General features: G+C 31.5%; 2 protein-coding genes across 2 annotated transcripts; both read left to right on the top strand.

The window, feature by feature from the left end:
• The first annotated feature begins 1,026 nt into the window (after positions 1-1,026).
• LOC117933616 (LEAF RUST 10 DISEASE-RESISTANCE LOCUS RECEPTOR-LIKE PROTEIN KINASE-like 1.2) lies at positions 1,027-1,935 on the top strand. Its single transcript, XM_034855069.1, has 2 exons — positions 1,027-1,769; positions 1,864-1,935. Exon 1 carries the CDS (start codon positions 1,038-1,040, stop codon positions 1,683-1,685), a length of 648 nt encoding a protein of 215 aa, XP_034710960.1. The 5' UTR covers positions 1,027-1,037; the 3' UTR covers positions 1,686-1,769; positions 1,864-1,935.
• LOC117933612 (rust resistance kinase Lr10-like) lies at positions 1,910-4,593 on the top strand. The gene is made up of 4 exons (XM_034855065.1): positions 1,910-2,033; positions 2,233-2,265; positions 2,787-2,816; positions 3,357-4,593. Exons 1-4 carry the CDS (start codon positions 1,934-1,936, stop codon positions 4,478-4,480), a joined length of 1,287 nt encoding a protein of 428 aa, XP_034710956.1. The 5' UTR covers positions 1,910-1,933; the 3' UTR covers positions 4,481-4,593.
• The last annotated feature ends 12,188 nt before the right edge of the window (positions 4,594-16,781 follow it).

The raw sequence follows: 16,781 nt of genomic DNA, 5'->3' as shown, positions 1-16,781 counted from the left end.
AAATATCGAGAGGAGATTAGCCTGAAAATTTATAGAGAAGAATTGTAGGAAGGAGGATTACTGCGGTGGTACATTTTACTAATAGATTTTAACTATATAACAATGTCCTTTCACCCTGTATCACATGTATATGGTTATTTTGTCTCTTTCAAAATTTAAGTATTCCATTTAATTTATACATATAATTTTCTATATAAAATGATATGCAAAGGCTGGTATGCTTTACTCAGAATGTGAAGTTATCTGTGTATAAAAATCAAAGTCGTCAAATGGGACCGCAAGCTGGTTTAGCCTGTTGGAGAAATTCAACATAAAAACGAAAGAAGTCCAGCTTAGTATCTCTCTCTCAAATGTCATGATGTTCAACACCAACATAAAACATATAAACATTTTTATGTAAGTCACATTACCTACTCTAAAATTTAATAATACTTGATTTTTTCTATTTAAATCTAAATGGACCGTCCTGCTTAATTTATTTTGTATGTTTTTTAAAAATCAAATTTTGATTTAAAGTAGGCATTTGTTTAGAAGAAATAAAACTTAAAATACAAATAATAAAAAACTATATAAAACATATAGAAGTTTAAATTATTGGAAAAATGGTAACTTAGCATGATACCGTACATAATTCATTATTTGTATAAGGTTAACTTGGTATACATTATGGCCCATGTCGAGGAAAGTTGTTAATTAGGTAGAAAGATCCCTTTTAAAAAAAAAAATTAATTTCAAATATTACCATTTCAAATATAGTGATTCTTGATTTTCATTTTCATTATGCTAATTCAGAAGCCTCTAATGATTGAACCTGATCATGAACAAAGGGTGGGTATGCGTTTCTTCAATGTGAAGTTATCCATACATAGAAAAATCAAAATAGTTGACTATAACAGTCAATAAGGCTCATCTGACACTCTTTCCAAGTTGCAGGAAAATTGGGACCACAAGCCTGTTGGGGGATAATTTGATATCTCTCTCTTAAATTAAACATAAAACTGAAGAATTCCAACTCCGTATCTCTCTCCAATGTTAAGATGTTTAGAGAAGTAAAATTTGTGGCGTTAGCCCTCTTCCACACTTTCTTGCTTGCAATTTGTGCTGCTAATGGAAACCAGACTTGCAGACCCTCTTCTTGTGGAGAGATTCAAAACATCAGCAACCCTTTCCGATTGAAAGGTGATCCATCTGGGTGTGGTGATCCTGACTATGAATTGGTCTGCGAAAACAATCGTACTATGGTAAACGTCCGGGAGGGTGAGAAATACTATGTTGCTGATATCAACTACGATCACTATACCATTCGGGTAGTGGATCCTGGGGTCGAAAAGGGCAACTGTCTCTCAACTCCTCTCTATTTCTTGACAAGAGAAATCTCCATTAATGATTACGGTACATATTATTTGGAGTGGAAGGGAATGACCAGTACAGCAGTTTTAATGAATTGCGACCAGCCAATAAGTGACGGCAGCTACATTCCTATCACTCCTTGCAATGCGACTTCATCTTCCTCACAAGCATATGTTTATGCACTAGTCGGAGGCGAGTCCATGGAAGTGGGAGATATTAAGTATTCATGCACCATCAGCAGGACTATTATTACTCAATTCTTGAAGCCCGGCAATCTTTCAATGTCAGATTTGCAAGAAGTGCTGCTTCTGGGGCTTGATCTTTCATTTTTTTGAGCTTCCGCTGCAAAAGCGAATGCGAGGTGAAAGGGCTATACTGCAAGCGGAATTATAGCAATTATACCGTACAGTGCACCAAATGTATGAGCAATGTTTATTTTTATCCATTCATGTATTTATTTTGCTTCAACATTTTATAACTAATAATATTTGCTTAATTGGTTTGATCTTGCAGCTCGGAACTTTCTGACATGGTTCTTTCTCTATATCAGTGAGACTTTGGGAGTTTACTTTTATTATCTTTCATGTTCATTTTTACTTCTATTATCTTTCTCATGTTAAATTCAATTTATGTTGTTTTTCTGTTAACAGGATATACATTACACGTGGACTACTTTATCGAAAGTAAGGCTTATTAGTTCCATTTGTTGTAGAAGAAAGAAAGAGATTTTTTATTTTTATTTTTTATTTTCATTCCATCAATTTCAAGATGGTACCTATGGGCTGCTTAATATCATTGTCTAGTTGGCAGTCACATAGAGCAAAATGCAAAAGCTTCTTCTACTTTTACCATTGACCATATTTACTGAATTTCAACCTGCAGACTTCGGATATCTTTGGGATGGAGACATAATTGGTAAGGCTTTGAGAAGTTCTTTATAATAATAATAAAAAATTATTAATTTGATGATAAAATGAAATGATAATTTATTTTTGGAGTTCACGATAAATGAATGAAATAAAGAACTGTTATTCTAAATTACACATTCAATCCCACAATAGTCGGTATGTGGTATGTGCTTAATTTTATTTTTAATTTAAATATATATAATAAATTTCTAAAAATTTTAAAAATATTATAAGACATTTGAGACTGAGGTCATAGCTGAATAAAGAAAATATATTTAAATTAATCAATAGTATAATAAATGATTGGATTTTTCATCCACTTAACTAATAATAACTATGATGATGATTATTATTATTAATATTACCCTTTCTCTTCTATCCTATCCATCTCTTCCTAATTTTTAACCAAAACCAATAGCAGTAATGATATTTCTCTTGTATTTGTTTCTTGCTTATTTTTAAATCTATCATATGTATGAATCTTTCTTTTCTTGAACTTAATAATTTTTGTTCCTCTCGTATTTGCAGCTGGGGTAATCTTGATATTTCAACTCATGGGTAAGGCTTCCAGATCTCAATAAGTATATAATTGCACACGTCTTATACCTCTTTTTGCTTGGCACTTTTGGAATCCTTTCATTCAAGATAAAAGCCGACAATCAAGTTTGGCAATGCATTTGCTTGTACAAAATGAATCATAAATTGAAATTCCAATTTGTGAAATTCAGAAATTTTCTTTCAAATAAAATTATTATTATTTTTTAAAAAATTTGTGATGTATTTGATTTCAAATTATTCCCAGATTTGTTAAGAGTGCAAGGAAATTGAAGAATAGAGTTGGAATTTGGCATCTAATTTCATTCCTTAATTTTGTACAACAAAACAAATTTTCTCAATTGATTATTCCATCCTTTATGTATATCATGTTGTCACCCAAAAGAAAAAGAGTCACATAACTATGTTTGAGTGGAAATCCAAAACCTAAGATATAGGTGAAATGACCTTTTCATTTGTTGCATTTGATGATTGAATGTGGTTAGATGATTATAAATCTTCCTCTGACGTTTTTCATATCTTTAACATGTGATTTATATGTAGTCATGATCATCATCGGACGAGCTGTGATTGGTATTTTGTGCCTCTTTGCCTATTTAATTTACAAGTTTCGACGGAGACACTTATCATTAGATGATGATATTGAAGAATTCCTACATAACTACCAAAATCTTCGACCAATCAAATACACATATTCAGACATAAAGAAGATGACTTATAATTTTAAGCATAAATTGGGTCAAGGAGGTTTTGGCTCTGTGTACAAAGGAAAACTCCGAAGTGGCCGCATTGTAGCTGTAAAAATGTTGGTTATGTCAAAGGCTAATGGGCAAGATTTTATCAATGAAGTTGCTACAATTGGAAGAATTCATCATGTTAATGTGGTGAGACTTGTTGGATTTTGCATACAGAGATCAAAATGGGCCCTTATATATGACTACATGCCCAATGGATCTCTTGATAAGTTTGTTTTTCTTGATCAAAGCAACAACATTCCTTTGAGTTGGGAAAGATTATACAAGATTGCACTTGGAGTAGGACGTGGGATCGAATACTTACATCAAGGGTGTGATATGCAAATTCTTCATTTTGATATCAAGCCACACAACATTCTTCTCGATGAAGACTTCACACCAAAAGTTTCAGATTTCGGTCTTGCAAAATTATACTCAACAGATGAAAGTATTGTATCAGTCACTGCTGCTAGAGGAACCTTGGGCTACATTGCTCCTGAATTGTTCTACAAAAACATTGGAGGTGTATCATTTAAGGCTGATGTTTATAGTTTTGGAATGTTGTTATTGGAAATGGTGGGAAAAAGGAAGAATGTGAATGCATTTGCAGAGCATTCAAGTCAAATATATTTCCCATCATGGATTTATGACAGATATGATCAAGGAGAGGACATGGAAATGGGAGATGCCACGAAGGATGAAAAAAAGTATGTAAGGAAAATGGTGATAGTTGCGCTATGGTGTGTACAAATGAAGCCTGTGGATCGTCCTTCAATGAGCAAAACATTGGAGATGCTTGAAGGAGAGATTGAACTATTGAAAATGCCTCCTAAGCCAACTCTATGGTCTATCGAGAATCATGAGCAATCCATGGTAAAGGTACCAATTTCATCATCCAATTCCATGGGTACAATCAGCTTAAATGGAAGGTAGTTCTACTCCATCCTGTTGCTTATTTTGTAATCCAATAATAATGTGTGATTGTGTTTTATGTGTAAGGTTTCTATGAGATCAGTGTATGTAATAAAATAAAGTTTCTTCTTCAAGCAGTAGTTTGGTTCCTTGTAAGTAAGGTTATGTGCAAGTAATAAAATATCATTTTAGATGTTTGAATAGTGTTCTTGCTTGCCCTTAAAATTATCAAAAGAAAAGCCTCGATTTCCTTTGAAGTTCTATTTTTTTTTTCAACTATTCTACAAAAATAATTATTGGGGTTGTAGATGTTCAGGTAAGTTATTTTGTTTTAACTTGTTGCTAGTAGTAATCTAGGCTTTCAAGGATCAATAGTGCCAATTACAACATTTCTTTTGTAAGTAATTCCATATAGTTTTTGTTAGAGAAGTGTCCTTGGGCCCTCCAAAGGTTACAATTACATTCTTGGACATTGGATTGCACCATTCCATATATGGTTCTTCAAATTAATGGACACTTTGATTTCTCCATTCATAGATTTCTACTCCTTGTTGAAATTTAATTAGGACTTTGATCTTACCCTTCGCACTTTAAATCAGGCTCTCAAATCAAAAGTTGCATTTTAATAGAGAGAGAATTAACAAAGAAGCAACAATTTGAGAGCTCAAACCTTTCCTTGGTATATGTCTATTACTATAATTCATTATGAGCATAAAATTGTAGGAGTAAATAAATATTCAAAATTTTAAAATGGTCTCCTACAACTCACACTCCTTCAATAATTTATGTGGACCATTGTACATGTGGTCAATTTTGATGCTTTATTTATTGAATATGACTTTTCAAATAAAACCATCGAGTCAATTTTCTTGACACTAAAAGTAAGTTGGTCCTTATATTTATAGGACTCTATTTCTTTTATCTTTAGACATGTGAAATGTGCTAGATGTGATAGGACCATAATACTACATGAATTATGCCGATAATACCATACATTGTATTCCAGTATGTATCTATGAGCAATGTCTATTTTAATTTATTTATGAATATATTTTGCCTTCTAGATTTCCAAAGCTTCACTCCTATTAAATATAGAATATGGGGAATCTAGATTTTCCATGAATTGGTCAAAACCTGTGTGTGGAAATTGTGAAGCAGAAGGTAGGAAATTCAGGCTGAAGATGAGTAATGGCATGTAATCTGAAATTGAGTGCATAAAGAAGCCAGAAAAAGGTACGTTCTACACAATATCCTATATCATTTTTCAAGGAGAAATTACGACAGAGGATATTAGCCCATGCCATACTCCTTTGCACCCTGATATGGAAACGGAAATTTTGACATAATTTCATTTTATCTATTTGTATCTTGATATGGAAACATCAAAGACCCAAAAAAAAAAGAGCCCTGTGGGAACCATGGGAAGGAACACAAAGTCCTAGGCTTCAGTCCAAGAACACCACCTAAGTTTATTATTATCTCTTACAGGTGCATAAAAGAAAAACTAACGATTACTGGTGACTTTCTATTCACACATATATATACTTCCATTTTTTTATAACCAACCATGACAGAGTATACAAGGATTCTTAATTTCTATGTAAAATACAAGTGAGAAGATCCACACAAGGGAAGAAAGTAATAAAAGGAATTCATAAATTAAGTCTCTATAGACTTGTTGATCCATTCGTAGAATTGATAAGTCAGATGTTATGTCATTGGGATTGTTTAATATAACCCGGCCCCTTAACTTAATTAGGATCATGTATTCAGTCTGGTAATTCTTCCTTAAGAGTCTCCTCAAGTAAATGGATAGAAATTAAGGCATTTAGGATTTTTAATTTAACCCCCTTGACTTAGGATCATGTATTCTGTCTGCTACTACTTCCTGAAGAGCCTTCTCAAGTAAACGGATAGAAAATAAGGCATTTCATAAAAATATAGGTGACTTGATCAACAGTTGATATGCATTTGGCATAAATGTCAGCATATAGAACCTCTTCTCCAATAAATGGGAATCAATATTATTAATGTGCTGCATTTGAGATTGGGTACAAATAGAAGAGGATAAGAATATATACATAGATCGTTCTATAGCATTCCAATATATCCAATATAATTTAGCCACAGCATGTGCTATGAAACAACATTAAAAGTCTGTTTGGTAATAATTTTAGCAAGTGCTTTTAGCACGAAAAGTGTTTTTGAAAAAAAATAATAATAATAAGTGTTTGACAAAATTTATGAAATAATTTTAAAAATCTGAAAAATTATTTGTAGTGTTTTTTAATGAAACGGTTGATAAGTGATTCTCATAAAATCACTTCTAGATAAAACACTTTCACTAAAAACACTTTGAGTAAAAATACTGTCAAACGCATTCTAAGAGCTTGTTTGGCAATGATTCTAGGAAACGTTTTTAGTCATTCTAACACTTGAAAAATAAAAATTTTCAAGTTTTAAAAAAACTAAAAGTGCTTCCTATAATCACTACCAAATGCACTTTAAGCCTCTTTAGAAAGAATAAAGTTCATCCTAATTAGACCTACAACTACAAGATATCTTTAGGAAGAAATAAGTCTCAAATATAGTGCTCTTAAGATAACGAAGAATGTACTATAATCCTACTTATATTTAAGATTATAAATTATGGTTTTGTTATTTCTTCTCCCTTAGAGTCTTGGGTGGGCTTAGATGGGTATGCTTTAATTCAATAACAACAACTAGTAAGTCATCACTACAAAGAACTTGTAGAAACCACCACAAGGAATAAGGAAACAATGACAACTTTTTAAGCCGTAGGAAAGACATATGATGACGCTCGCATAAAGCATCATATTATACCGTATCAAGGTATGTATTTGGATACATGAATGTTTCTGGGAAACCTTATCCTTGATATCCAACTCAATAAAAATGAGATGAGAAACACTATTAATTGAAAAGGAGAGAGTGAAAGAAAAGAAACTTAAATATGTTGTTAAGAAATTTTAAAGGGTATGAGCCAAATGGCTTTGATACCTTGAAAGAAATAAAAGTAGAAAAATAGTAGAATTAGTGTTCTATGTATATTTTCTCATGTATTTATTCTTCTATGCATGTTACAATTGAAGAAAATAATAAAATAAATTAGTAAATTTGTTTGTTCCTTAATTGTACTTTCAAATTGTCTTCTATATGTTTGATATTTTTTATGGCCTTCCCATTAATTGTTTTGAATCGTGGAAAAAAAGAATAATTATAGAATTAGTCAAGCTCTATATGAATTTAGTTAAGAGTTTGTTGGTATCCTGCAATGTTTAATGTTTCTAAATGAAACCCTCCTAGACAATATCATTTTCACAAATTTTGTGGGGAAATTTCAAAGCCAGTTTTTCCATCAAAAATAAGAAACCATCTAACCACTAGTCAAGCTTTTCTATCCTCCTTTCAATCCTTGTAAGAAACATCAACTACCCCACAATTTTTAATGTTTCTATATTGAAACCTTCCCATAGGGTCCTCAATAATTCCTTTGAAAATGATGACACTCATCTTCTTATATATATATAAGTGTTTAGTCTATGTGATTGGCACATTTGGACATTATTCCTTCCTCATAAATTTTATAGGGAAGTTTCAAAGCCAGTTCTTCTATCAAAAACAAAAAATCATAACATCAACTACCCCACAATGTTTAATGTTTTTATATTGACACCTTCCCATAGGGTCCTTCTCAATAATTCCTTTGAAAATGATGACACTCATCTTCTTGTGGAAAACAATATATATGTGTAAATATTGGTTAACACCACAATGTTTAGTCTATTTGATTGGCACATTTGGACATTATTCCTCCCTCATAAATTTTATAAGGAAAGTTCAAAGCCAATTCTTCCATCAAAAACAAAAAAAATCATCTAACCATCAATCAAGCTTTTCCACCCTCATTTCAATCCTTATAAGATGCATCAACTATCCCACAATGTTTAATGTTTCCATATTGACAACTTCCTATAGGGTCCTTCTTAATAATTCTTTTGAAAACAATGACACCCATCTTCTTAGGGAAAACAATATATATATATATATATATCCACAATCTTTAGTCTGTTTGATTGGCACATTTTGGACATTATTCCTCCCACATACATCCTATGAGGAAATTTCAAAGCCAAATTTTCCATGGAAAATAAGAAACCATCTAACCATCAATCAAGTTTTTCCACCCTCCTTTCAATCCTTGTAAAATACATTAACTACCCTACAATATTTAATGTTTCTATATTGACACCTTCCCATAGGGTTCTTCTCAATAATTCTTTTGAAAATGATGGCACTCATCTTCTTATGGAAAACAATATATATGTAAGTGTGTATAAATATATTGGTTAACTCCACAATGTTTAGTCTATTAGATTGGCATATTTTGGACATTATTCCTCCCTCATAAATTTTATAGGAAAATTTCAAAGCCAGGTTTTCAATGAAAAATAAGAAATCATCTAACCATCAAACAAGCTTTTCCACCCTCCTTTCAATCATTGTAAGATGCATCAACTATCCCACAATGTTTAATGTTTCCATATTGTCACCTTCCCACAAGGTCCTTCTTAATAATTCTTTTGAAAACAATGACACCCATCTTCTTAGGGAAAACAATATATATATATATATATATCCACAATCTTTAGTCTGTTTGATTGGCACATTTTGGACATTATTCCTCCCACATACATCCTATGAGGAAATTTCAAAGCCAAATTTTCCATGGAAAATAAGAAACCATCTAACCATCAATCAAGTTTTTCCACCCTCCTTTCAATCCTTGTAAAATACATTAACTACCCTACAATATTTAATGTTTCTATATTGACACCTTCCCATAGGGTTCTTCTCAATAATTCTTTTGAAAATGATGGCACTCATCTTCTTATGGAAAACAATATATATGTAAGTGTGTATAAATATATTGGTTAACTCCACAATGTTTAGTCTATTAGATTGGCATATTTTGGACATTATTCCTCCCTCATAAATTTTATAGGAAAATTTCAAAGCCAGGTTTTCAATGAAAAATAAGAAATCATCTAACCATCAAACAAGCTTTTCCACCCTCCTTTCAATCATTGTAAGATGCATCAACTATCCCACAATGTTTAATGTTTCCATATTGTCACCTTCCCACAAGGTCCTTCTCAATAATTCTTTTGAAAATGATGACACTCATCTTCTTGTGGAAAACAATATATATGTGTGTGTGTGTATATATATATATTGGTTAACTCCACAATGTTTAGTCTATTTGATGAGCATATTTTGGACATTATTCCTCCCTCATAAATTTTATGGGGAAATTTGAAAGCCAGTTTTTCCACGAAAAATAAGAAATCATCTAACCATCAGTCAAACTTTTCCACCATCCTTTCAATCCTTGTAAGATCCATCAACTATCCCACAATGTTTAATGTTTCCATATTGACACCTTCCTACAAGGTCCTTCTTAATAATTCTATTGAAAATGATGACACCAATCTTCTTGTGGAAAACATTATATATATGTGTAATATATGCATTGGTTATCTCCACAATCTTTAGTCTATCTAATTGGCACATTTTGGACATTATCCCTTCCTCATAAATTTTGTGAGGAAATTTCAAAGCCATGTTTTCCATGGAAAATAAGAAACCATCTAACCATCAATCAAGCTTTTCCACCATCATTTCAATCCTTGTAAGATACATCAACTACCTCACAATGTGTAATGTTTTTATATTGAAACCTTCGCATAGGGTCCTTCTCAATAATTCTTTTGAAAACGATGACACTCATCTTCTTATGGGAACCAATTTATATGTGTATATATTGGTTAACTCCCACGATGTTTAGTCTATTTGATTGGCATATTTTGGACATTATTCCTCCCTCATAAATTTTATGGGAAAATTTCAATGCTAGGTTTTTCATGAAAAATAAGAAATCATCTAACCATCAGTCAAGTTTTTCCACCATTCTTTCAATCCTTGTAAAATGCATCAAACTATCCCACAATGTTTAATGTTTCCATGTTGACACTTTCCTATAGGGTCCTTCTTAATAATTCTTTTGAAAATGATGACACCCATCTTCTTGTGGAAAACAATATATATGTGTATATATATGTATATATTGATTATCTCCACAATCTTTAGTCTATTTGATTGGCACATTTTGGACATTATTCCTCACTCATAAATTTTTTGACAAAATTTTAAAGCCAATTTTTCCATGGAAAATAAGAAACCATCTAACCATCAATCAAGCTTTTCCATCCTCCTTTCAATCCTTGTAATATACATCAACTACCCTACAATGTTTAATGTTTCTATATTGACACTTTCCCGTAGGGTCTTTCTCAATAAGTCTTTTGAAAATGATGACACTCATCTTCTTGTGGAAAACAATATATGTGTGTGTGTGTGTGTGTGTGTATTGGTTAACTCCACAGTGCTTAGTCTATTTGATTGACATATTTTGGACATTATTCCTCCCTTATAAATTTATGGGGAAATTTCAAAGCCAGTTTTCCCATGAAAAATAAGAAATCATTTAACTATTAGTCAAGCTTTTCCATCCTCCTTTCAATCCTTGTAAGATGCATCAACTATCCCACAATGTTTAATGTTTCCATATTGATATATATATATATATTGGTTTCCTCAAGAAAATGGGTATCATCGTTTTCAAAAGAATTATTAAGACCCTGTAGGAAGGTGTCAATATGGAAACATTAAACATTGTGGGATAGTTGATGCATCTTACAAGAATTGAAAGGAGAGTGGAAAAGCTTGACTAATAGTTAAATGATTTCTTATTTTTCATGGAAAACAATGATACCCATTTTCTTGTGGAAAACAATATATATATATATATATATATATATATATATATATATATATATTATATATATATATATATATATATAGTCTTTCGAAAATGATGACACTCATCTTCTTGTGGAATAATATATATATATATATATATATATGTGTATGTATATATATTGGTTAACTCCACAGTGTTTAGTCTATTTGATTGGCATATTTTGGACATTATTCTTCCCTCATAAATTTATGGGGAAATTTCAAAGCCAATTTTTCCATGAAAAATAAGAAATCATTTAACTATCAGTCAAACTTTTCCATCCTCATTTCAATCCTTGTAAGATGCATCAACTATCCCACAATGTTTAATGTTTCCATATTGACACCATCCTACAGAGTCCTTCTTAATAATTCTTTTGAAAATGATGACACCCATTTTTCTTATGGAAAACAATATATACAAGTCTTTTGAAAATGATGGCACTCATCTTCTTATGGAAAACAATATATATGTGTGTGTGTGTATGTATATTGGTTAACTTCACACTATTTAGTCTATTTGATTGGCATATTTTGGACATTATTCCTCCCTCAAATTTTATGGGGAAATTTGATAGCCAATTTTTCCACAAAAAATAAGAAATCATCTAACCATCAATCAAGTTTTTCTACCATCCTTTCAATCCTTGTAAGATGCATCAACTATCCCACAATTTTTAATGTTTCCATATTGACACCTTCTTACAAGGTCTTTCTTAATAATTCATTTGAAAATGATGACACTCATCTTCTTGTGGAAAACAATATATATGTGTGTGTATTTATATTGGTTATCTCCATAGTATTTAGTCTGTTTGATTGGCACATTTTGGACATTGTTCTTTCCTTATAAATTTTGTGAGGAAATTTCAAAGCTTGTTTTTCCATGGAAAATAAGAAAGCATCAATCAAGCTTTTCCACCCTCCTTTCAATCCTTGTGAGATACATCAACTACCCTACAATGTTTAATGTTTCTATATTGACACCTTCCCGTAGGGGTCTTTCTTAATAATTCTTTTGAAAACAATGTCACCCATATTCTTGTAGAAATTATATATATATATATATATATATATATATATATATGTGTGTGTGTGTGTGTGTGTGTGTGTGTGTGTGTGTGTGTGTGTGTGTGTGTGTGTGTGTGTGTGCATAGTATTGTTTTGTCTATTTGATTAGTACATTTTGGACATTAAAATTCATTTAGTTTTAAGATAAATTAAACAAATCTTATTTGAGAAATTGAGGCTTACAACATCCATTTCCTTTTTACCGTTAATTTCTTATTAAGAATGAGGTACTTTTAGAGAGTTACTAATTTCCTTATTCTTAAGAGAAAATTCATAAGAAAAACTAATGATATGATTCATGAAGAAATAAACAAAATCAAAATTAGATTTTGGAGAGCCTTACATTAGTCAATAAATGCATACTTTTTTCAAATTAGAAAAATGCAGGGGATACCAAGTTAGGTTTCACTAGAAATGTAGTAGCAAATTCCACAAAGACAAAATAACAATCTAAACTCACCAAAGGAGAATTATTTGAAAGTTTGAAGGTGGATGCATAGAGAAAGATATACAACTACAAACAAAAAATGATCTCTCATGGTTCCAAGTTGTAGTCCCCTACGATAAATGATGCATGAATCAATTTCTTTCCTCATTGGTCCCACAAGGACTTGTCAAGTTTGAGAGGCTGAGTGTCAAATGCTATTCATTGTCATAACTAGAATCCAAAAAAGATGATAAGATTCGTAATGCAATGGCTAAGAAATTTTGCTAGTCCATTTGCTTTGCATTGGCATAAGTCTATCCGAGGATGTCCAAGCATAAATATGACTTGAAGTAGATATGGAAACATGATCCAATAGAATTTATTGGTACCTAATATTCCATGGAGAAAGGTGTATAGATAAGATATAACCTATTATACTAGATTGGAAGTTTAGAAATTCATAAAAATCAATTATATTATATACTTATATCAAATATAAGTTTTTTTTCTTTGTTATTTTTTTCCCTTCTTTTGAAATTTCAGATTTGATATTAATACATTTATGGATTTGCTTTTGTGATCAACTTTAGTTGTGTTAGTTCTTTGAAGAAAAAAAAAAAACTTTCATCATGCCTTCAAGTGAAATTTCCATCCACAATCCCCATTAAATAACATATAATTGTCTTATGTGGAGAGTGTAAAAGCCTACTAAATTGGTTCAATCTATTTAGTAGCACCAAAATATCAAAGCAAAACCCTATAATATGCCTCTTCCAACAATTTAACAATTTGCAGCAATTATCATCTATAAAAAGGATTTTATTTATTTATTTTGCTAAAATGAGAAAGAATGGAATTCAAGCTCAAGAGTAGTCATTTTAATTACTTAGGAAATTCATGTTTTAATCCAATATTTAGTAACAATGTCTAAAACATGTATTTAATTTAATAAAAAAAAATACATACACACATACTTAAGACAATTATTTTCAGTAATTCTAATCCTTCACCTATTAAATAGGATAACAACTTGCAAGGACCTCCTCTTTTCACAAGCATGTGGGTATGTCTTGTAATTTGATAGCTGGTCATTCTTGACTAGCTATAGAACATTATATATAGAAAAATCAAACATTGTGGACAAGTTGACCTAGTCACCCTCATTCTTCAATACTAACTATGATACTTAATGCTATAGAAAAATCAAACATTGTGGGCAAGTTGAGTTCATGTACCCATTCACCCTCATAATTTAATACTGACTATGATATTCAATGCTATAGAAAAATCAAACACTAGGAGAAAGTTGATCAAAGCATTTAACAACCAATTAAGAACTATAGAGTGGTGTTTTGAATCTTAACTTCCACTAATGAGCCCCAATGCCCTGAACACAACCTAGCTAATAGGATTTTAAGATCACGCATTCAAGTGTTATGATCAACTAAAAAAGCATCTGAAGTGTTGCACTCAAGCTCTAGAAGAGGATAAGCATGCTTAAAAGGAGAGGACTTTGTGGAAATCTAAACTTTACAGATTATATTGATGAAGCTCCAGAATGATAAGCGAGAAAATGTGAAATTCAGATGAAAAAATCAAATGGGTGTGAAGGGAGTAAAGAGATTAAGGGCACAGAGACCTCTGCCATAGCTGCGAGTGATGGGGTCCGAGCTCAGAATTGAGTATTAATTGGCTAGGCTGAGGTGACCCCCTTTAAATAGACCAAACTTTTTGAGTTTTACAAGTCAACCCAATGAAATGTGGAAACGTGGCATGAGTGAGTTCAGGTTCGTTTCATCATCAAGTTTGTCGTTAGGTCGGATGGCCCACAATGGCTAACTATTTTGTCTGCATGAGCTGGCTTTGTCGACCCCTCTGCCTTCACAGGCTGGTGAGGTACAATTATGATCATTCACCCCGGGATGGGAATAGTACACGCGTCCCAAGTACACTATATGTAATCATCTTCCTTGTGCAAATGACCTGGTGGACTTAAAACTTAAATAAAATCGAAATATATATATATATATATATATATATATATATATATCGATATTTTTATTTTTAATTTTAATAAGTTATTAAAATATCATGATCTGGCTAATATCACAAGCACCACTAGAGCAAGTTTACTCTTAATTTGTTAAATAACATGCATCAAACATGAAGAAATGTTGATGTTAACATTTTTGCTTTTGGAAGCCTATGAAAAATTTCCCATTTTATATGCAATTTTACTAGGGGAATTCTTTGTTTATAGCTTCAAGATATTATTCATAATGTATCCATTCACTGTGATGGTGACTTTGATGAAATATTTTTTTATTAAAATGATTAAAAAATGGTAGGCTCTTCACTAAGATTGTATTGGCAATAGGTTGTACAAGCCTCAAGGATTTTAATCATTTATAGTATAGCATTTCTTTAAGACAATTTACATTTTTCTGTGTGGTTCATTTGATTTCAATCAATGTTGAAATAGGGTCCACGATGATCGATGGGATGATCAACCAGGCTATAGTGAGTGATAATTCCATACAGTGCTTTTATAGCCCACCAGCTATGTAGTCAGTCAAGTAAAAAGCATGATAATTAAGAAGCCATGGTCTTGTTGCTTCTTGATCAAGTAGAAATGTTAACATGTTACATAGAGTATCACTATAGGTAGAAATTGGCCTATGTCGTTCTATGGAAAATATAAAAAAAATTAAAATAATTACTACACACAAAGCTTTGATAAATTATATGGCCATTGAAGAGTAGGCTTTTGCAAGTTTCTAGGCCATGGAATTACTAAACCATTCATGTTCCGGTAAAATATTAAGTTGGTAGTTGTTAGATGCTAGATAGCCTGTGGAATATTCCAAGGATTAGAAATAGTTAGAAAACAACCATCAAATAAAGTGAGTTTCAATAATAATTTGTTACTATTAGATGCTAAAGTAGTCTATCTTTGGATAAAAATAATATGGTACTATTATTTCTAGAAATTTAAACATTATCTCCATTTAAAGTTAGTACATTAACTTTTCATGGCTTATAAATGAGTTCATAAACAATATTCCAGGCTATTTCCTTGGGTTCCAAAATGTCTTCTAAGGAGACAAGCCCAAAAACTAGTCCATGATCCTAACTCGGCCTAAGTCGTGTATGGATATGGACTGGCAGAAGTTGTGGCTTACCACTAGGCTTGACCCATGAGCCTATTGTTGGGGTTGATTATGAAATAAATTAGTAAATCTCTTTGTTCCTTAACTATACTTCAAAATTGTCCTCTATATGTTTGATATTTTTTATGGCCTTCCCATTAATTGTTTTTAAAACAATAACTCCCACTTTTCATGGAAAAGAAGAACCATTATAGAATTAGTCAAGCTTGATCTATACGAATTTAGTTAAGAATTTGTTGGTATCCTAGAATTTGTTGGGTCCTTCTTAATAATCCTTTTGAAAATGATTATATATATATATATATATATATATATTGGTTATCTCCACCATGTTTAGTCCATTTGATTAGCAGATTTTGGACATTATTCGTCCCTCATAAATTTTGTGGGGAAATTTCAAAGCCAGTTTTTCCATGGAAAATAAGAAACCATCTAACCATCAGTCAAGCTTTTCCACCATCCTTTCAATCCTTGTAAGATACATCAACTATCCCACAATTTTTAATGTTTTTAAATTGACACCTTCCCAAAAGGTCCTTCTCAATAATTCTTTTAAAAATAATGGCACCCATTTTCTTATGGAAAACAATATATATGTGTGTGTTTGTATATATATACATAGTGTTTAGTCTATTTGATTGACACATTTTGGACATTATTCCTCCCTCATAAATTTTGTGGAAAATTTTTCAATGCCTACTTGCTATGTGAAATAAGAAATTACCGAAGGAATTAATCAAACTTTTCTACCTTTGTTTATACTCTTGTTACA

This window comes from Vitis riparia, chromosome 16 (genome assembly GCF_004353265.1).
Source record: "Vitis riparia cultivar Riparia Gloire de Montpellier isolate 1030 chromosome 16, EGFV_Vit.rip_1.0, whole genome shotgun sequence".
NCBI classification, from domain to species: Eukaryota; Viridiplantae; Streptophyta; class Magnoliopsida; order Vitales; family Vitaceae; genus Vitis; species Vitis riparia.
This window is presented reverse-complemented; position numbering and strand designations above follow the sequence as displayed.

What these genes read in the sequence shown, in the direction of transcription:
- LOC117933612 (XM_034855065.1), top strand. Translation starts at nt 1,934, where the DNA reads ATGTTCATTTTTACTTCTATTATCTTTCTCATGTTAAATTCAATTTAT. An exon ending in TTGGGATGGAGACATAATTG is followed by an intron (nt 2,266 to 2,786) that starts GTAAGGCTTTGA and finishes TCGTATTTGCAG; the next exon opens with CTGGGGTAATCTTGATATTT. An exon ending in CTTGATATTTCAACTCATGG is followed by an intron (nt 2,817 to 3,356) that starts GTAAGGCTTCCA and finishes ATTTATATGTAG; the next exon opens with TCATGATCATCATCGGACGA.
- LOC117933616 (XM_034855069.1), top strand. Translation starts at nt 1,038, where the DNA reads ATGTTTAGAGAAGTAAAATTTGTGGCGTTAGCCCTCTTCCACACTTTC.